Source organism: Spea bombifrons, chromosome 7 (assembly GCF_027358695.1).
Source record: "Spea bombifrons isolate aSpeBom1 chromosome 7, aSpeBom1.2.pri, whole genome shotgun sequence".
Lineage (NCBI taxonomy): Eukaryota > Metazoa > Chordata > Amphibia > Anura > Pelobatidae > Spea > Spea bombifrons.
In genome coordinates, this window is record NC_071093.1 from 5301036 (window position 1) to 5323650 (window position 22615).

A 22615-nucleotide genomic window follows, 5' to 3' on the forward strand; every position below is an offset into this window, starting at 1 on the left:
GGCATTGATCCAGCCCCATGCTGAGAGTCGGTAAAGTCAAAACAGCTGTCTGCCAGAAAGTTTGCTTTCTATGGGCTTTTCACAAGCTGCGTAATACAGCGAGGTTGCGCATGAATGAATTTGTGTTAAGAGGGGTGGAAGCAATAAGTGATAGCGCTGTCAGAGGTGTTTATGAAAGTAGCTCTCGGTGCAGAGAACACCCAAGGGGTCTGCATTAAAGTACGAACTGACACTTCTGAAGTTCTTTTGTTTATTTCCAATTTTAGAAAAATGCGTAAACCATAAATAACCGGTTTAGGCAATAGCAGCTCGATATTTTCTCCGCAATCGGTATAATTAGGAATTTTCACTCTTCCTGACTTTGAGCTCATTACCCTGGTGGCACCAACTAATTTAACCCCCTGCTGTCTGGTGTACCGGACAAAAGGTTTAACTAGGGTCTCAAGTACTCATATTACAAAAAGTACAGTTACAGAATGGGCAGTGGGAATGGGAACATAAAATTGGTTTAAGTGGAAATGTATTTTTGTTTTACAATTACCCAGCTTTTTTGTCCCCCTTTTTGCCCCTACTCTACAATCCATGATGAGGAAGCATTTTAAAAAATGATATTTTGAAGATTACATTACAATATACATTATTCCAGTGAGAAAGGGGTTTTGTGGTGAGACGGTAAAGAATACTGCCAAAACTACACTTTTTGATGGCATTTTTGTTCCTTTTAATAAGTAAAGTCAGTGATAGATCGATCCATTTGCACTTAGCTGTCATCGCTCTGAGCTGTCACTTTAGGTAATGTACCTTTCTGTCTACCTTTTCGTTTGAAATCCTGCTGTGATATTAGAAATTCAAAATGGCAGCTCTCAGCCGCGGCTTTGATACTAACACAATGGAATGCCTGCTAAGATAACTATTACACGTTACAAAATGCCTTGATTCTCACAAAGTTTAAATAAAAGTAATGGGGAGCTTCCACTGTTTTTCCTTTTTTTTAAAAAATAGTTCTAGTTTTTGCTGCATATGAGCCATTTGTATGAGTTCTCGTTCCGTTATCTGAGCCCCGATCTACTAGACAAACCCCCTGACTCCTTATCATACTGCCTGTGGGAAACAATAGAATAGCTCAGTCTTAATCATACAGATGGACTCCTTGGCTAATTAAAGTCTATGGAGGAAGGGATTTTATTAGGATTGTCATAAAGAATCAGCTCAGTCACCCAAATATCACTGACAACAATGGCGGACTCCAGGTCTGCAGATAAAGGGAGTTTATTAGGACAAAATGAGATAAAACCAGGGTTTTTTTAATGCCGACCGACATTACTGTGTACAGTTCTGGGGTTTGTACCCAAAAGAATACATATTTTTTTCCTGGGAGCTATCCCTTCAAGTGTTCACACATTATGCCCCTTTTCATTTCTAAAATATAACATTCTTATCACACAGCACTCATAAGTATTACAAAACACATTACTTTTTCACCTAACTTCACCCACAGCTGCACTGTGTATCATTCAGCAACATAAACTGTGCTCAGTAACAAGTAGCTGGAACCCTTAAGACATGCAATTTTTGGGGTTATTAGGAAAAAAATGCCCTTTTCCTCATTGACATTTAAAATATATATATTATTATTATTATTATTATTACCTTTTTATGAACAAAAACAAACATACAATTTGCTACAGGCAATGATTTTTTACTTAAATGATAATTCTTTAAAATTGCTATTTTACAATAATATTCAAATAATAATACAACAACTTCCCAAACCCATTGGCCTAAATATCTACTACATCCGTTGAACAAACTATAGGATATTTCAGTTGTTTTTTTTGTTTTTTTTTTTAAAGGCAATTATGTTAAAGGAATGATAGAATGAATGAAATCCTTCATTTGGATTTACTCCAGGAATGAAATGAATTAGGGACCCAATATATTTTTTCTATGAAAAATGTTGAATAGGAAATGAAAAAAAACTTCAACCCAGTGGGAACTTTTATAGTGAAAATCATTAAGCACAGAAATAATAACTGTGCATTCCGCTGTATTATTCTTGTAAATTTAAAATGGTTTGGTGTTTACAAAAAAAGCAGCATGTTCCATTCTGATGAAAAGTACTGGAAGAATGCGATAATTTTTTTTCTTAATGAAAACTATTAACAAGGGAGCACTACTGTACATAGCTTTATCCCATGGGCTACATTGGCCAAGCATGGACGTCTTTAGTGTTATCCTTGTCCTTAGTTGACTGGTAAACATAACACATTGCCACTTCGGCTTAAGTTTAATCTTTTATGCTTGAGCGATGATCATATTACCGTCTTCCTTGTAACCTATCCATCTACCAGAGTTTGCCTGGATGTATTTTGAAATGTTCTTGACCACCCAATGAATGTTTATGGTTGTGAATCTGGAGTTATGTACCACAAACCCAAAGAGCTAACCTTGAGGCATGAAGGAAAGATAATACTTTGGTAAGGAATGAAGAAAGTGCCTTGAGCATGTTACACAATCCACACTTGATGTTCAAAATCAAGTTTGGATGCCTCAAAGGTATTTCATCTAGAAGCAGAAGAAGCTCCCTAGCTTTGTAACTTCATAACGTGGGGGTACAGTTGACCAACAGTATTAACATTTATGTTCCTTCTTATCAGCCTACAAGTTAGAAGTTTCAATAAAATGCTGTGGAATATGATGGTGCCATATAAATCAATAAATAATAATAATAATAATAATAATAATAATAATAACAATAATAATTAAAGCAGATGCAAGTACACTGTTGAAGGCAAAAGGAGAATGTCTTCAGCCCTACATATACACCATTATCTGCTCAAGCTCAACTGACAAATATATTGCCAATTTTTTTTTTGCCCATCCATTTATACCTAAGAATTACCTTAAAAAATATAAAATAAACAAGCTCTTGGAGATCAAGTGACTTTTTGTCCCAGGGGACACTCGGAAGGTAAATAGGGCACTGCCAGCTTTTCCTTATAATTACTCGAGATGTTAGTAGCCAATGCAAAGCTATTAATGTGCACTTCAGCTGGTGACATAAAGCTCAAAACTTATTGTGTATTGTGACTCACGGTCAGTATATTAAATAATCGCGATATCTGGCTTTTACAACTAAATAGACAAGCCCTTTTTTATGTTTGTTTACTGTATCCCATTTAAACGGACGTAATCATTTATCAGATCACATGATCAAATTTGAGTAGCTTTGAGAAATCACTTCTGATAAAAGCGTATGTACAAACAGAAGTGGTTTTATTAGAACCGAGAATGGCTTCATAGTATTTCTCATTGCGTTATGTGCTATATGTCATACAATTGCCATCTTGAATAGCTTTGCATTGATGCATAATACAGTTATTACTTCCTAAAATATACTGCTTCCATATTTCAGACTCTATAATAATTGAACAGTAGTTTCCTCCAAACAGAAAAAATCTCGGTGAAATATAAGCAGAAAATGCGCAAGAAGATACATTGACACTTGAGTTTGCAATAGCCATGATTTGGCAGGAATTTTATACTTAACATATGGCTGGAGTCATTACTGAGCTGGATGCGTTGCATTTGTGGCGTTACTAAATTAAGATATTATATAGCATGACCTGGTTAACTCTTCGAAAGACAGATTAAAAAACCCACAAACACATAGCTCTCTAAATAGCTTTTGTTGCCAATATCAGCTAATTAAGCCTGGAATAATTACATCTGATTATAGCAAATATCAGTCGCTGGAAGGATGATTTCAGCAAAAGTCGCAGCAGTTTTCTATTTGTTTTTCTACATATACGAGAGCCAAATGCATGTCTGTCCATCTGTTGTTCTCTGTACCCCTCCCCGCAATGTTTCATTAGACATAAAAGTTAATTTTAACAATTGAAGGGATGATTTGGAAGTTTATTATGATAAAGTTGACACAGACTGAAGTCAAATTATGTAGAATTGATCTTTAACACTTTGATGTTTCTCACCAAAATAATTCCTTTTATTCAAAATGGCCGATGTTCGGATGGATGTCGACTTGTGTGTTCAATAGCCGACACTTGAAATAGCACACATAGAAATATTGTTTTCATAGGACATGGCATGATGACAAAATGTAAATGTTTTGAAAATTCAGGTTTTTTCCCCACTAGTGGTTGACTAATTAGGAAAAAAAAGCTACTGGAAATCTTCTGTTTTTTTCTTGTGTTAACTAAAAAAAAGAATTACTTTAGACTCAAGCAGATTTTTTGTTTGTTGCGTTGCTTACAGATGCCGGGGAAACTCAGCGAGAGTGATCAAAATATGGCAACTTAGTTGCAGGAAACATATAATTTGAACAACCTACTGAGATTACAAAACGTGTTACCCATCCAAGATTTGTTCATCATGTAATATACATTTTTTCTATCCTTACTTGTTAAAATGTTTTGTATAAATGTCAAATATTTTTTCACTATTTGTGTGTTTGGTGACTAGCAACAATGTCCGACTGCACTGATATTTCAATAATAATTGCTAATTAATAACTCTATAATAATTTAATGATACTTTTACCTACTGATTATGAGAACTTTTGTTTAAATTGAATTTGGTTTAAGGTGAACAATTGTGCCAATTTATGTTCATTTTCAGTAAAATTTAGTCCGGCATGGCAAGGGCATGGATGGGGGGCAGCAAGGTTCAATCCAGAACCAGTCCACATGAGGTGTGGATGTACCGGTAAGAGTGTGGAGATGTGTCTCAATGACATGTTGGAAACACAATTTGTTGGAAACTCTTTAATAAACTCATTGTGTGCAAATTGAAGAAAAGAAGTTTCATTTTAGAGAAATCTCTCGTCGTCGAAGGGTTAAGGCAACCGCGTCCCTGTAAGATATTTGCTTTCTTATATTACTTACTTACCCATTAGATATTAATACTTGAGTTAATGGTGTCGTTTTTCTTACGGTCAATAATACTTCGGTGTCTGCTAGATTACGTCTAGAAAAAGTGCATTTACTGAAAGTAGGTTTATATTTATGTGCAGAAAGACAAACAAAGTCTTTAGTTCGATACTTGCCAATTAGGTGTGGAAAGAGAGAAAAAAAAATTCTTCCTGACAAGTAAATGGCAATTGGATGACTACCGGTGAAATGTACTTTCTACTAATCATAGCTGATGACCTGGTGCTAACTGCCTGGCTCATAGAATAAGAAGTCCCTTTGCAAGTTAATTGTATTGATCTTGGATATATTTGGTATAAAGCAATCATGTTGCATGGCTCTTTGAGCAATTCTAATACAGGGAGTCTGCCCGAGTTGTTTCTATGCCAATCCTTCAATCATTTTTATCAGTTTAGTTACTCTGCACGGTTTCCCGAAGGAATACTTTATATATTTGCTTTTATTTAACTTTAGATCCAAAAGCAAAAACTTGAATGTTTTAATAGTGTCTGTTACACTTCTGCATTCAGATTCATATGAAGTTCACTTTTAACCAATTTGGCATAATTCCTAAGAATCTCTGAAAACAAGGAGAGACCCCCAACGAAACAAATGAAAACAAACGAAACCTTTGAATATTTATTATCATCTTGGTACAATGAAAGAGAAAGATCTTGTGAAATACAAGTAGCACCGAATTTCATTAAAAAATAAAAAAAAGAACTTTTAGATTTTAGATCTAAAGTGCCATTAAAAAATACTTTCTCATCACTGATTATGTCAGGGGGGTGCAACGTGCGGCCCTCCAGCTGCTGCAGGACTACATCTCCCATAATGCTCAGCTAAGGGGGAGTATGGGAGATGTAGTCCTGCAGCAGCTGGAGGGCTGCACGTTGGACGCCCCTGGATTATGTGATGTTGTTAAATGGTAAATCATCTTCTTCAGCTGGGCAAATTAAAAGAATGTCAGTCATAACCGCGTTGATGAGTAATGATATTTTATTAGATGAGAACCTGAGGATTTAGTTATATTATATGCTAATATATTACATATCGGCATTAGTCTTTCCGTAGACAAGCAGAATTTTATAGGCTATGCCTAATGTATCAACTCTTAGTACTCATGAATGTGGATACCACCAACTCATAATGTGATAATGTGAGTCCTGGAATAATTTTTGTTGCCTTCTGAACCGCCTCATTTTCTTACCATTCTTACTTTGTGATAAGAAAATCCGAGATCTGTTTCTAAAGCTTATAAAACAAGACCATGTGTTCTTCTAAGGTTCTCTTAACACATATGGAATAAGTTGACTTGGTTCATGTGCCGGCCCTGACTTGGTCCTTGGCTCCAAATAGCTCATGCTCCACCAAAGCCAACTCACTCGCCTTTACTCTTAATCCAAAGAACCCTTTTAGCATGAGGGAGAAGTTCAAGAGACCTCTATGTTAGGAGCGCTAAAGACCTGAAGTTTCTTGTAGATCAGACAAACATCATCTTTTTTTATAAACAATAAAAAAAGCATACGGAGCTCTGATAAAGGATCAGAGGATTTATGCCAATCAAGGCAAAATTCATTGTTTCTCTCCTGCACTGGTTCCGTCAAGATTAATATTTAATCACAAACAAATGTATGATGTAACATCTCCACTGAACTTACCTCGACAATGGACTCCTTCATCGTATCCATCCGGACAGTCATAAACGCTGTTACAAAGCTTGGAGAAATGGATACATGTTTTCGTTCCAATGCATGCCATGTGATTTGTGGGACACTTGAAGATTATATTTTCTTGACCTGAAAAAGGGGAGAAAAAAAAAGAAAGAAAAGGCTAAATATAACATTTGAACTTTTTTATTATTTAATTCTTAATTTAATGCTTAATCAAAAATAGAAAGGATTGTATTTTAAAATGAATGTTAACATATATTTACAGAGGCTCAATGTTTGACTCTTTCTAATTCTACAATACTTAATGCATTTTTAGAAATCCATCATAAAATTTGAATATTTCAATCCAGAACCTATTTTTGTAACTTTTCTGGGGGAAAAAACGAATAATTTCGACAAAAAATTAATAAATTTTAAAATTAATAAATACATAAATAAATAAAAATAATAAATATTTTTCATTCCATGTAACCTAAAAAGATATGGCACTTTTCAAGGCAAAAGTACTACCATAGACAAGTCAGTAAGCTAATTAAAATGTTTCTACTGGTTTTTGGAAACAAGCAGTTTCAGTGCTCCAGTCCTGTTCCAATAAATCTAACTCTTAAAGTTTTATTGAATGTTGTTAAAAAAAATAACAACCATACATATGTTTACACAAAAAATAAAAATAATGAATACAAAATAACATGAAATCACATCCTCATTTAAAGTAAATTTTGTCTACAAAAGGAATCTAGGTCAATGTTTTAATCTGTGTATAGCCAACGTAAATAGACTAATGACTAAGAATATACAAAGTACTTTTATATGCCCCAAGACAGTAATTCTGTAGGTTTATAGAGTCTTAACCCTAATTGCTAATTTAGTGCCGCAGTGCTGAGTATGTGGCTTTTACCATCCTTTTTTTTATATACATAAAAAAATGAATGTATCAAAAACAATTAAGTTAACAATGCAAAAATGTTAATGCAACATACTGAATAAAAAAATAGTTAAAAAATTAAATATCAACAATTTAATAATGCAACTCATTTCTGGATTTTGCAGTTATAATGGATTTACTAAGTATGTGTGTTTATAGATTAAAACAGATAAAAAATTATTTGTATATATATATATATATATATATATGCGATATATGTTCTAAAAAGTAGAATACAATGTAACTTATAAGGACATAACAATCACGGTGTTATTTTGTACGTATTAAAATGCTGTTTTAAACAATGGTATATAAACATAAAACAGTACATTTGTATACGCATTCAAAAAAATGTATTACTGACAATGACCCTGAGCACTTAAACTTTCATATCATTTTCATGGGTCATTAATGTTCAGTGATGAAAATGATATATTAATAATTATTTTTTTCACAAAGCAATATTTACTGAAAGTGAAAACAATGCATCCCTAGCATTGACTTAAAACAACCATATTATAAAGGAATTTAATTATTAAAGGGGCATTCCAGCTGTCTGAACAACTAATTCATATGAAAGTATTTTGTAATTAATATATGAAGGAGAAGCTTCAGCTCCAGAGTTTCAGAAGAATGCCCCCTTCATAGTCTGAGGTTTCACTTAATTGAAATAAATAGGAATACTTTCTGCACATGTGCACAGGTGTCCCTTTAGTCCCACCCCCTAGGAGCCTTCTCTGGGCCAGTGTGGGTGCTGACTTGTTGTGAGTATAACACGCGGCAGCAGATGTGTTTGATTGAACATTTATCTGCACTGCAAATAGCTGGGGGGGTAGAGAAAAATGCAGTGCATATGGGGCGATTTTGCTAAATTTACCCCATGCGTTTGCAAGGAGAATAGCATGACAATGAAAAGGGGCCACTCAGCTATTATATGCATTAAAGTGCATCTGATGGTTGAAGTGTCCCTTTGCAGTGGATCATGTCCCTTCCCCCAATCAATCACATTGCATCACATTTCTAGTAAATCCCTGTCATGATTTTGAAGTAATGAAGTGTAGCGGCATGGCAAGTCTGAAGTAGAGGTGGCCCTATGCCGGAATCCTGTGTAGAAGAGATTCATCATTTAGGCAACTACAAACATTAATTCTCGCTCTGCTATCTTAACCCACTAGCAAACGAACACCCTGGCTCCTTATCAGACTGCCTTGCGGTGAACAATTGAATGACTCAGTCTTAATTACCCATCCAGACACCCGACAAATGAAAGTCTATGGAGGAATGGACTTCATTAGCATTGCCATAAAGCATCAGCTCAGTGTGGTGTTTGACTTATAACAATGGCGGCCTCCAGGTCACGTCAGATAAAGGACGCTTATTGGAACAAAGTGAAATAAAACCATTTTTCCTAACGCCGACTTACATCAATGTATACAGTACTGGGACATCCTCTTTAAACAAATACACAATAAGATTGCAAATAGATCAGCCAGGTTCCTTATATCTGAAATGTACTAAGCTGACTCCATCAATATCTCAACAAACTTAAAAGCTTTCAAAACGTCCAATGATTCATATCAAAATCACATAATTGCATTTCAACTGCTACACGTAATTGTATTGCATACAGTGTGGCTTTTGTTAGTAGATATTATAAATTGTAACTTGTAAGTCATTCTTCAAGTAATATTGAGTTTCATACCTAAGGCACCCTTGAAAAAGAGTATAATCTCAATTTATTCTTCCTGGTAAAACGATTTATAAATAAATTATGGAAACACCAGGATCAGGCAAATGTGAGTTTAATGCAAAAGGATGTGTTCATTAAATGGATTATTTTTTATAGAACAATAGAAGAAGGGAGTGGAGGAGTGGTTTTTTTTCTGTATTAAGACATTGGGGAAGCTAGAGGTAGATGAATATAGAAACAAACAGTTATATGGAGAGACAGATAAATGAATAACTCAAATAAAGTAATAGTAGAATCAAATTAGGAGCCTGTCCCATCTCATAGACCCAAAGCAAAAACAGAATCCATTCTCTCTCTCTGCAAACATGGGCCATTGCTTACAAGAAGGATATTGTAAGAACCAAAGGGCATGGCAGAGGGACGATTCCTTCCTTATCCGCCCTGATTTGAAGATTTTGGGTCATTACAAGACGCTCTTCTTTCTTGCAATGTTTTAGATACAGTTCTGTACAGAGCTCCCAATGGGTCCCAATAATAATAATAATGGGTCACGTGGGGGCGATTGCCTGTAGATGCCTGGGTCTGTGAGATGTGATCGGTGCCGATGTCACGTTGCCTCCTATGTTATTAAGGATGTTTATAGAAGAGGCATCGGAAACATAGTTTGCCTTGGTGCCACCAGCGTATCTACTAGACTTGTGCACATGGACCTAAAACAAGTCGGACGAATTTCTGGGCCATTACTTTTCAGACAATAAACAACGTTTTCAGTGCTTTCGGTTCCGACTAAATTCTGAGTGCTTTTTCTATTAAGAAACAAAATTTGTTGCCACTCATCTCACTCCCACTCTCTCTCACACTCTCATTCACATTAACAGGTCGATGGTGACATTTGGTGGCTACGACCTTCGGTGCGTGTTCAGATAGAGTATATAAAGAGTTAAATCCCAGATTAAAGGGGAGTGCTACCTTGTTCTCCTCTGATGGGGCTTTTTGCCTGTGTATTGTAATAACTTATTTTGTGACTGCGGCACTGAAGTGTAAATTATATCCTGCCAGGCCAATCTCAGAGTGTTCAGTGTCTATAATTAAACAAAGCAATACCTACAGAACACACATAAAGAGACACCTCCCTGCTTACCATCTTTCACATTTATTATTCCCCAGTTCCTACTTCCAAGCACAGATCACACAAAATAATTCCTTTTTTTGGGGCTGGATCAAACAGACCATCTTATATGGATTTTGTTATTTTTGGGGGGTTATTACCTATATTTTCATGGCTGTATTATCTGTTGAAGATGATTCATGGCTGTAATTAATGTACCTGATTTAAGATACAAAGAATAATACAACTAGTTACCGCATCCTTTTATATTTGACATCAAATTAAAAATAATTTTGAAGATTTGAATGCATATTTAAATTAATTATAGTGTCATTAGCACCCATTCATCTTTTTAATGCCGAATCTTCCACAAAAGTAAAATAAAATCATTATCGCAATGGGAAACTGAAGAAAAAAAACGTTTTTGGGCATCATGCTGGCCAGGGTTGGTTTTTAAAAGGAGGACTGGGCTGGAGATCACTAGATGACCCTGGTTGGAGGCCACATCTGGCAAACGCTGCATAATTAATTACTTCATTGCCCAGGGATCACTCCTCTTTACCTTTCTCCTTTTTTTCAACTAAGACTGTAAGAGTGTAAGAGAGTTAGCAAGGGTGAGAGTATGAGTGTATGAATGAGAGTGGTAGAATGAGAGTGTGAAAGTGAGAGATTGTCAGTAAGATTGAGTTAGAGTGTGGATGTTTTTACATGTCGGGGGAGCAACCAATGTAGAAACTTACACATTGTGTCTTTTTCTGCTGTAAAGACTCAAACGTCAATCAGTCCTTGGTCTTGTCTCATGCATGTTTAAATTATCTCACCGTATTAGCCTCTACCGCTTGTGCTGGGAGGCCATAAAAGTGAAATCCTACTTGTTTAGTGGTACTTACAGAAGCTAGAATGACTGTTGCTTTAACACATACTCTGCCGTCAGGGTTTTCATGGAGGATAACATTTATCCAGCATCCGGAGCGGCAGAGAATTGTGACAATCTCTACGTGTATTTAGGACATGAAATTGTTCTTGGAATAATCTCACATTTGAAAAGTTAATTTTCCTTTGCATGGTGTTATAATTTTCCTAAAGGAAATGAAAGTGTGAAACAAAGCAATCAGAGCCCAATATGTGTGTGAGAGAGGGGAGGGCAAGAGGCAGACAGGCAGGGAGAGGAATGAGAGGCAGATAGGCAGAGAAAGGCAGGAGTGATAGGAGAGGGAGAGGGAACGTCGGATAGAGGACTGAGAGAGGGAGAGAGAATCTTAAACAGGAAAGACGTGAAGGTAGGAAGAGATATAAGTAAGGAGAGGTAGACATAGTCTCAATTAGTAGATGGGGAGTCACTTAGTGCATTGGGGTCCCCACGTATTACATCTGAAGCTAAAGACTTTGCCAATGTAAAATAATTAATACCAGTATAGAGTTATAACATGCTAGCATTAGAAAGAGATAGCCAATAAATGTATCACCTTTACCAGATTAACTGAAGTATAATAGAGTGCAAGCTTTCAAGACTATCTAGGTGTCTTCTTCAGACATATATAATATGCCTATAATATGTCTGGAGAAGAGTCATAAATATTCATGGAAGCTTGCAATCTATTATAATTTAGCCAGTAATGGTATCTTCTTTACCAATTAATGCACAATATGTCCTGAGACACAGTGACTCATCCAGAGATGGAGAGGGGAGCCCTTGAACATAACTGGCAGGGAGACCAATGGATCTTGCTTTATGCCGGTAGAGCTTTGTGGATTTACTATATTTCATTTTCATGCTCGGAATAACACCAGAACAGCTCTGAATTCATCTATATCAGAAAAGGCTCATCAAATATGCAGTTACTATGCTGATGTATAGCATCATAATTTATAGTTAGAGTGAATATGGTTGCTAAGGTGTACGCTCATGCATTTCTTTGACATTCGCAACTTCTGGAAAGAGAAAAAGAGAAAAATGCATATTTTTAAAGCAGCACTGGTTGTGTCAAAAATGTATATTTTTGATGGTAGAAGATATTTTATCTCTAGGTGTTCCACTTTATCAGTCTGGGTTTACATACTTCCCAGCTGTCCCGCTTTGCATGGGACAGTCCTGATGTCACCAATCTATCCCATACTCTACCTTCCTACTGCTTTTCAGAGACAGAGGTTGAGCTCGGTGGGATATCAGGATTCAGAACCATAATTCTTGTCGACCCGATTTTCTGGTGTTTGGGACACCAGGGAATCCTTACTGCACATGCTCGGAATTGCGCACATGCACAGTAGCGATCTCAGTTTGAGTGACACTCTACTTCCCAAGATCCACCCCCGGCATCACGACTCGTCATGGATAGAAGTAAAGACATATGGTATCTGGACCACCAGACGTTTGTCCAGTTGGCCGCTAGTTGATAGTACCCCATAATTCCCCCAATCGGCGACTACGATGGGAGAGTATAAGAACATGGCACTTCACATCAATTGGTGGCCGCCGGTCCTAGAATGTCAGGGTCACTTTATCATAACTTTGTCATAAATAAAGTGTTTACTTAAAAAGGGTAAAATAGGGACAAACTTGTCGATGATACGTTTTAGTGGGCAGTTAGGCTTGTTTTAACCTTTTAATGGGCCCACTTCCCCGAGTCACATAGTACTAAACACAATGGAACGCGATGCGTTTCTATTTAGAAGCACATTTGGAGGTCAGAAGACGTGACACTAGAAGAAAACACGTACAATGTAAGGATAGTTACATTTGTCACAGGGAGGAAAGCAAAAAACAAAGCCTCTATTTTAAATCCTCTGACAAATGACCTTCAGTGGAGGCCGGCAACCAATACAGGTTGAATGGCAACCAGCTCAAAAGACAATTATGTGACGTCTACCCCGAGCAAAACTATATCTACATTGCCACAATTGCCTTTTCTCGTGGTTCTTTTTTCATAGTGGTTTGGATGCTTCCTCTTTAGAAAGGAGCAATCTTCTCAAGGACATCGAGGGCTTCGTTAAGACTTTCTTTAAGGTAAAATAAATAAATAAAAGTGCTTTGTGCGGTTAATGAGAGCAGCTCATGGAAGGTGCAGACCTACGGCACTTAGCAGGCAATGAAGCCGTCTTAATTAAAACAACGTAAACATGATTATAACGGTGATGTTTCCTTTTTACGCACGGAGCAGAGAGAGAGACGACAAATCTTTAAATGCCGCTTACAGACACCTTAATGGGCGACTCCGAAGCCCTGGGAAAATGTGTAAAATCATAAATATCACTGGAATTTTTTTTCTGTATTATTTCTTTTAAATGCGGTAAAACTAATTATACAAATATTAATAGATGTAGAGTATGTAGATACTATAACCAAAGAACAAATAGCAGAAAAATAATATTTGTCAATTCCTTAATAGTGACTACTAGCCACCTAAACATCAACACCCAGAATTTAGATAGATAGAACCATTGGGTCCTGTCTAGTTTGCCCGTTTTACTTGCTGTAAAGACTCAAACCTTAATCAGTTGTTGGTCTCGTCTTAGTTTCAAGAGCCATATGTCTATTCTATGATTGTTTAAATTCCCTAACTATAGAAACATCTAGAACTTCAGCTGAGAGGCTGTTCCACTTATCTACTACCCTTTTTAATAACGTAAAACTTCCTTACATTACATAGTTCAGGGGTGTCCAACTTGCGGCCCTCCGGCCGCTGCAGAACTACATCTCCCATAATGCTCTTTCAGCTAATGGACTGGCTGAGGAGTATGGGAGATGTAGTCCTGCAGCAGCTGGAGGGCCGCAGGTTGGACACCGCTGACATAGTTTTTGATTATGGCATCCTGTTCTAACATATCTCCTCTTTTGATATAAGCTTCCCTCCTTGTATACAATAATAATACAAAGTATTTTTTTTTATTATACAAAACAAATTCAAGAAAAAAACCAGTTAATGAATGGTCTCTTTTTTCCTTTCTTACCTTAAACTGCTCACTTTTAAAGCACTCAATCCATTGAAAGCACTACCAATTTACGTTGTGCTGGATAATTGGTATCGGAGACACATATTTACTTCTGATTAGAGTTTTTTTTCTGTGTTTGCACATTTACAATTTATGGTTAATTTAAGATAGTTAAAAGCAGCTATAGATAACAAGCCGAGGGAATTAGCTGGTGTTAGATGTGAGAATGCAGGTAATCAGCTTGTTAGCATTGTGTTCAGAAAGCTTGTTACTCTCTTACAATTCAACAAAAGAAATCAACCACACTGGCAGGTGCAACTATCTCAGATGCAGGTACTCTATATGGACAAAAGTATTGGGACACCTCACCGTTACACCAACAGGGACTTTGAAGACCTCGCATTCTAAATACATAGACATTAATAGGAAGTTGCCCCCCCCCTTTGCTGCTATAACAGCTTCCACTCTTCTGCAAAGGGTTTGGAGAGTTTCTGTGGGAATTTTTTTGTCCTTTCATACAGTAGAGCATCTGTGAGGTCAGGCACTTATGTTGGACAAGAAGGTCTGGGTCGCAATCTCCGTTCCAGTTGGTGTTCGATGGGGTTGAGGTCGCGGCTCTGTGTGGCCGGTCAAGTTCTTCCACACCAAACTCATCCAACCATGTCTTTATGGACCTTGCCTTGTACAAAGTCATGCTGGGATAAAAAAAGGGTCTTCCCCAAAAGTTGGAAGCAAACCACTGTCCAAAATCTCTTGGTATGCTGAAGGGGACATACCTAGACATTTTGGACAATGCTTCCAACTTTGTGGGAACAGTTTCTGTGTGATTATTCCTCCCAATTAAGTGATCTCTTGCCTATTACTAAGTTGCCATTTGTTTTTGACTGGTTTAGGCAGCATTGTTTTATGACAGGAAGATCAGACATCAGGAGGTTCTTGGTAATGCAATGTCTAAGGTTTGGTCCATGGTAGCCCATGGATGAATAGGCGGAGTAGGCCATAAAATACGTACACATTCATATTCCTGGGCTGCTGCTTGAAGAATAATGACCAATAATTACACAAAATAAAGAATTCAGCATACCCAGCGAATACCATTAAAAAACACCTATGTTAGGCATAGATAATACAAAAATATGAAGAACCATGTGGCCGTGCCAATCATACCTCCTTAGTGGCCTCCTGGACCGCAATATATATCTTTAAATATAATAAATTCCCAAAAAATGCCTTTATCACTGAAATAGAATGCATCTGATTTGCCTAAATGTGCATTAAAATCAGATCATAGTCACTTCCTGCTTACGCACCCAGAAAAAAGATTTAGTGTAAGCTTTTGATAAACACGCATTGAAAAAAACCACTCAAAACTCCATCCTTTTTATAGTGGGATGACTAATCATACAAAGCAAAAGAAATTATTCAAAGAGGCCGTGCATGATTATAATAATTACGTCTATATCAGAACTACAAATGTTCAGCACGCCAAGAATTCTGATTTAAAGGGGGAACTGTCATCGTAGCAGTGGAATCAGGTTAAAAATACATTTTCCAAAATACTGTTTTTCTTTCTTTTTTTTAAAGAAAGTTTTAGTTTTTGCCCCATAGGCAGCTACATATCAGCCATTTGTATGAGTTCTCGCTCTGTTATCTGAGCCCCAATCTGCTAGACAAACACCCCTACTCCTTATCATACTGCCTGTGGGAAACAATAGAGTGACTCAGTCTTAATCACCCAGTCGGACACATATTGAAAATCTATAGAGGAAGTGACTTTATTAGCATTGCCATAAAGCATCAGCTCAGTGTGGTGTTTGACCAGGGGAAATTGCCCCAAAAACATGACATTATGATTAGAATGATGGCCTCCAGGTCTGCAGATAGAAGGTTATCGGGAGAAACCACGATTTCTGTCAATGCCGAGCGACATTTCTGTATACGGACCTGGGGTTATGCTTAAAGATAAAAATATTTTCCCCTTTAAAAACGTTTGTACTAAAAGGACTGTTTCATCTTATGGAGACTGAGATTTGTTGCAAAAAAAGTGCATAACTAGCAAAATAATTAAGTATCTGTCCTGAAAGGGAGCCAAACCACCAAAGGGGAGCAGTAACCTAACACAACCGGAGAAATAGCTTAACGAGCAAGAATAACCATGCATATCCTGGCAAGTTTAATTAGCTTCCCAGTTTTCACAATGTGCCTAATTATTCTTCCCCATGAAGTTAGCTGTTAGAAGGGAGAACATTTTGCACAAGAAATAAGCCCCCTGGGCCATTCACTACAAGACCCTATTTCTAAAGTATCAATATTAGGTCTGGACCGGCCGTCTGATACACCGGGCAGGGCACACCATCTTGCCCAGTGGGCTAATGGCAGATCTGGTCCTACACGTGGCTGGACGCTGCATGAGTATCAAAACTTAGCCTGCTGCCCTCCATACCAAGTTGGTGGCCACACATACGTGACTCAGTAGCGTCTGGCATTGCCAAGGCCGCTGATCAATATACACTGATCAGTCCAGCCCTGATCAATATTATGGCTTCCTGATCTTTTAACAAGTTGTTCCTTTATATATTATATATATATTATTGCATATTCCTTCATTTTTATTTTTTTTTTTGGAATTAAGCGCCAATTTGTATTCTGCGGGAGAAAAATAAAATATTCACTCCCTCTTTTGCGCGACCCAGCTAATAGTGCTCGCCTTCAGAAAGCATTGACATATAAGCCCAGTTAATGGATTCTGCGGTGATTTAATATTGCATAGGAAGACGTGTTTATGACTGTTAGCGAAAGAGGAGAACGTTCCATTTGCTTAGCTGCCCATTCTTCATTACTTATGAAAAACCTATTTGTAATTTGAAGTTTTTTACCTAATTAGTGTCACACATTTCATGGCCGCTGTGTGTCCCTTGTTATAATGGCCAGATATCTACAAAACCTTCCCGAATTAATAGGTAGCCCTGCTTGACTAAAACGATAATGAATTTAACAATGGGAGTGTTAATTACGGTCTTGATGAAAGTACTTAATATAAGAAGTATCATAACACTTTGGCTCTTATGCTTTTCCATATTTACGTATTCCAGTGCGCGTGAAAGTCGGTCGTAGCCATTTCTCATGGTCTAATGCATGTCAGGGATTGCAATTATGATTCTACAAAGTAAGATTTATCAGATATAAATTTTGCAGAGTCTGACTAATATCATAACAAACTTGGAGAAAGCTTTGTTGGATTCGGGAAGAGCTTTGTGACTTTGATTAAGAAGGCTCATCAATATACTGCCTGGAAGAAGACTTTATTCTGCCCCGCTGACACTAAAGAGGTAAAATATAGCTCCTCTGTACAACGATATATCAGCCTCCCACAAAGACTTTTATGTTAACTATTGAAAGGAAACCAGTGTCCCTCATATATACCCACACATGTCCTTCATGATTGGTCAATGACATACATCTGCCAACTCATCTTCTTGACTCGACCATTTCCACCTCCAAGATTGTTCAGGTTCCATGTAGATGGAACCCCCTCTCTAATGCTTGTTATCTTTCCAATGGCAAGCAAAGACTGTGCCATGAGCCAAGATGAAGCTAGTCAACTAAGCCAGAATATTGATCTCTATACCTGTTTCCAGCTCGGCTGCCATTTACAATTATTAAGATCTGCCACAAAACCATTGGCTCAATAAGGAGGAAACAAACTACTTCTCTGGACCCTACAATTTGAGAAAAAGAGAACCTCACATTAAAAAACAGATACCCAAAAACATACACTGAGCAATTCTAGTCCAAGTGACCGATCCACAGCGCAAGATGTAGTCAGTAATGGGAATGGCCATTGTTCCAAGGACAAGAAAGTCCCTATGCCTTTTATATCTTGAAAACGAACTTTCTCAAGAAGTCCTTTTAGTTTCAATAACCTCTAGCACATAAAGTCCTGAAGATCACACACTTGACGTACATAGTGCAATGACATACATCTAGTGCAATTCTGATGATTATCATCCAACCATGACAAATGGAGGAAAAATGTCCGCTTACCTAGTTAGGTCATGTATGATCAAACCCATAAACAAAATGATCTTTTTCTATCTTTAACATGGTCCTGTTTGTATCATTTTTAAATACAAGTTTAAATAGTCTATGTGTTTTGAGACTTTGAAAACATCACTGAATATAAAGTACTGAGGTCCGAAGCGAAGCTTTAGCTGTTACCTTCACCTTATCTCTTTGTTCTTTAGACATAAAATGTTAGATTCTAGACTCTATGGGGCAACATCATGTGATGCTATATCTTTCAATGAAGATTGTCAATAATGATTGTTTTTATCTTGTTCCGCTCTTTGATTTCTCGATTCCCTTTGTCTCCCCCTTTTCACCTTTCTCCACCCTTTCTCCTTCTTTGTTCTAGCACTTCTCTCTGCGTTCCGTCATATCGTTTGCAAACTTATCCAATCATGAAAGTTTCACTTTTCAATGGCTCGTCTGTTTCAGCTTTCAGAAAGTTTCACTCATCCCCGATGACTAGTTATGTACAGTACTTATAGCTATACAGTATATCATTCTTTAAAAAAAAACACCTAGGATTTCCCAAATTTAATTTGTATGCGTTCATTCTGCTTATTTATGGTATGGTGCATCTTTTTCAGAGCACTTATTCTGATTTATTTACATAAATCTAAGCATTTGGTTTCTTAAAGGGGAACAGTCTCTCTATATATCTGTGTTTCTCTCTCTTTCTCTCCTCTCCCTTGACAGCTGGGATTAAAAGCATGAAGAAAAATATATAGAGTACAGAACTGAAAAAAAGAACCTCAAACGAACCTTCAATCTAGCGTTTATCTAGAACTTTGTAGGGAAGAGATTCACAATAATATGCTTGTTTTATTGTGAACAGTAAGTGACCTATTCACTAAAAAGTGAGTTGTCGGTAGAGTTGTGGATTTAACTCTGTGATGTCACTATACATTATGAAGGTCCAACCCAGGTTACCATGAAGAAGTTGGTTGATCAGCCAATGAGTTCTTCGTCCATTGCATAATACATTATACAGGGCCAGCTCAGTCATTCTTGCTGGAGAATGAATGAATGTTGGCTTTCCATAATGAATAGTGAAGTAATTGACGAGTTACTCTCGCTTGAATGTTCTTTTTAGTGAATAAACCTCTAAAACGACACACTTACAACTTTCAAGATTTCTCCTCTGTTATGTTTGCTTACTAATATTAACGCATACAATGAAGAAGTTAATATTATACTCTAATTAACTTGATTTCGGGAAAGAAGTCTGAAATGGATACAGTATAAGGTTCCCAGAAGATTGACTTATTAATGTATGAGCATAACCAGATTTCTTTCCAGATCACAGACTAGGAAATAATGGAAGAATAAAGGTAGCTCTCTGCTGATTCAAAAGCTGCATTTCCTTGGGCGATAAAGTAGAAAAATAGAAATAATTCCATAATTACGTGCCTATACTTGAGCTTTTAAAAGTACTTTGTATATAAAACATGATCTAAGTTTTATAACCCTTGAGATACCCCTATGCGGCAATTTGTAGCTATCACATTTTAAATATATACAGCGTGTTTTACTCTGTATTAAATAATATGCTTTTTATTGGTTTAGAATAATGGCATTATTGAAAAGAAATTATGGTGTTGAATAGAACAATTACGCTCATTTACATCTGAATGGTACCTGTGATGTATTGTATTCCAATGAATAAGATGCAAGCGAGAAAAGATAATGGTCAAGGTAATCTTTTCCAACAAATATCAAGATTTCAAACCGAAACTTTCATTAAGGATATTATCTGCTCCATAATGTACACGCAGAGGTCACATTCGGCGAGATGAAAATTAGCTAACATTTGGTATAAATATTAAGGCCAAAAGGTAAGTCAGAATCCAGATGGATGAAAGTAAAGACCCAGTCGGTCGCTTCACATGCAGCTGCACAAAATTGATGAGCCGGTGGAAAGTCACGTCAGAATCACTCGCTGCCAAATTACAGAGGAGTAGAATGCTGAAACTTTGTGATACAGTGATTAATAGAGACTGTGGTAGAACATAAAACATATTGAGCAACATAATTGCGATAAACATGCAATTACACTTAAAAATATTGACCCGACTTTAAATATATCATTGGTAGAGAAGGTAAAGGAACGGTTTAATGTCCAAGGCAGTCTCACCAAAGAATAAGACATATTAAAGTACTTTATGGGTAAAAAGGTGTTAAAAAAAATTCTTAACGTGAAGCTGCAGCTCCAGAGCTACAGCTTCCTACATCCATGGTCTAATGAATGTTGACACTGATTGGTGTCAGAAAAGAGACCCCACTGGAATTAATGGGATCACTTTCTGTGCATCTACACGGGGGTCTCATTAGACCCCTTTCCATGATGTTCGCTAAGCCAGTGCCGGAGCTGACTAGGGATACGTCCATCACAGAGATGTTGAGAGCGCGATACGATGGCTGGGGTGTCCCTATAAGTGCAACAGTGCATTGTTCAACCCCTCTGCTTATAAAAGGGTTCATATGAAGCCCCTAGGCTTAATTTGAGCATAAAACATAATATTACATGAATTGTGGGTGGGGCATAAGCAGGAAATAGCATAGGCAGCTCTGGTCTAAGACGGTCGATTAGCTGTGACTAACTACAGACTCCACCCACTCTTTGGGTAGATGAACCCTTACAGTCGCATCTGGGAAGTCATCATCATTATCAGAGTTTGTATAGACATTACATTAAGCATTAGGTAACTGTCTACCACAACGAGAGGGTGGCAAATGAAGGAGACAGCCTCCCATTGGTTAATACAGCGAGGGGATTTAAACACGTGTGGGTTAGCCATACGGCTCCTGAATCTAAGACGAGATCAACAACTGATTAAGGTATGAGTCTTTACAGCAAGAGAAACAGGGCAGACCAGAAGGGGCCGAATGGGGCCGATCTGTAGTTAAAATCTATGTTTCTATGAGAAGATCAAAGTTACCAGCAGGAACGCCTCTAAAAATGTGCCGGTATAAAAAGATGTGTGATATATCTCAAAGGGAACCGTTTTGTTGATTAGTTATTTACATTTGAATTGCCCTTCGGGAAACAACCGACCGTGCAGGAAAATCAGAACTTCCCATACCCTGCAGACAGAAATGATCAAACTGATATATTAATTAATAATAAACCTCAAACCCAGGCACTAAAACATTAACCACACTCTCGTTTAACACACACAGTATCTTATCATTTATATACATTTAATATATGTCTACATAGATTTGGAAGCAGATCATTTAGACAGTTATTTACAATGCTAGAGTGCACAGAAATACGCTTAAAAGTCAAACCACCGATAAACAGAAGACACTTAATTGATTGGCTATATCGATCAATTTGTTGAGATTAAAAACCACAAGCTAAAATAATTGTAACAAAAAAAAAAACCCCAGCTGTGTAAATTAAAAAGTGCTCAACCATAAAACCAGGCAGAAGTCCGATCTAATTCCACGTTTAAACTGAGTTTGGAGTTTTACCAGTGGAGAGACAATGCAGAAATAAATGCGAAAACATTTGAAATCTGGACCCTAATTTTTTTGGCAGCGTTAGCCAATCAGAAAAAAGTCAGAGACTAAAAAAATGCACTAATGAAAAAAAACAACCCACTAATGATGGCAATTATCTACTTTATCACGGACACTTAAAAATCAAATTAGACAAGTTGCACAACTTTTTCATATCTGAACTCCAATAAATAAGAAAAAAAATGGTAAAATATTATATTCTTATTAATGAAACAAAATAACGTATAATAATAATAATAATAATAATAATAATACATAATAATAATTTTCTGGCATTCTACATTACTTTACGCTATATATAAAATGTTTATGTTTATTTGTAGTATCTATTTACTTATCCACCCATAGATCACAGCATACTCAATAAGCCATAAACATGTCTTTATGATCCGCGATCCGTGATCTTCTACATGACCAAAGGCTACGTTATCACTTAAGAAGGTGCATAGGTGCTTATTAAACTGGGGTTATTTTCTATTAAATTGCACCCTCTCTGAATCGTTTTAATAAAATAGCATACGGTTTTAATGAAATCTTAAATACACGGCGCTGTTCGCTGAAACGACCCATAGAAATGTCCAATATTATATAACATTATACCAGAAGGCTTCTTAAACTGAATATTAGCTTTAAGATTTCGAACTGGAATACTCTGGGGATTCTTTAATTGTTTCAGGTCTCCAAAGTGCGTTTAAATGGTTGGAAAATACTACTTACCTGTAAAAAAAAAAAAAAAAAAAGACTCTTTCGCAGATATTTCTTAGTGTAAAA

At 36.8% G+C, this 22615-nt stretch overlaps 1 protein-coding gene across 1 annotated transcript in view; it reads right to left on the reverse strand.

Moving 5' to 3' along the window:
* LRP1B (LDL receptor related protein 1B) overlaps positions 1-22615 on the reverse strand; it is a 557319-nt gene that overhangs the window by 378816 nt on the left and 155888 nt on the right. The window contains exon 3 of the mRNA XM_053471115.1: positions 6590-6727. Within this exon, the coding sequence (XP_053327090.1) occupies positions 6590-6727 (138 nt within the window). The remainder of the gene's footprint in view (positions 1-6589; positions 6728-22615) is intronic.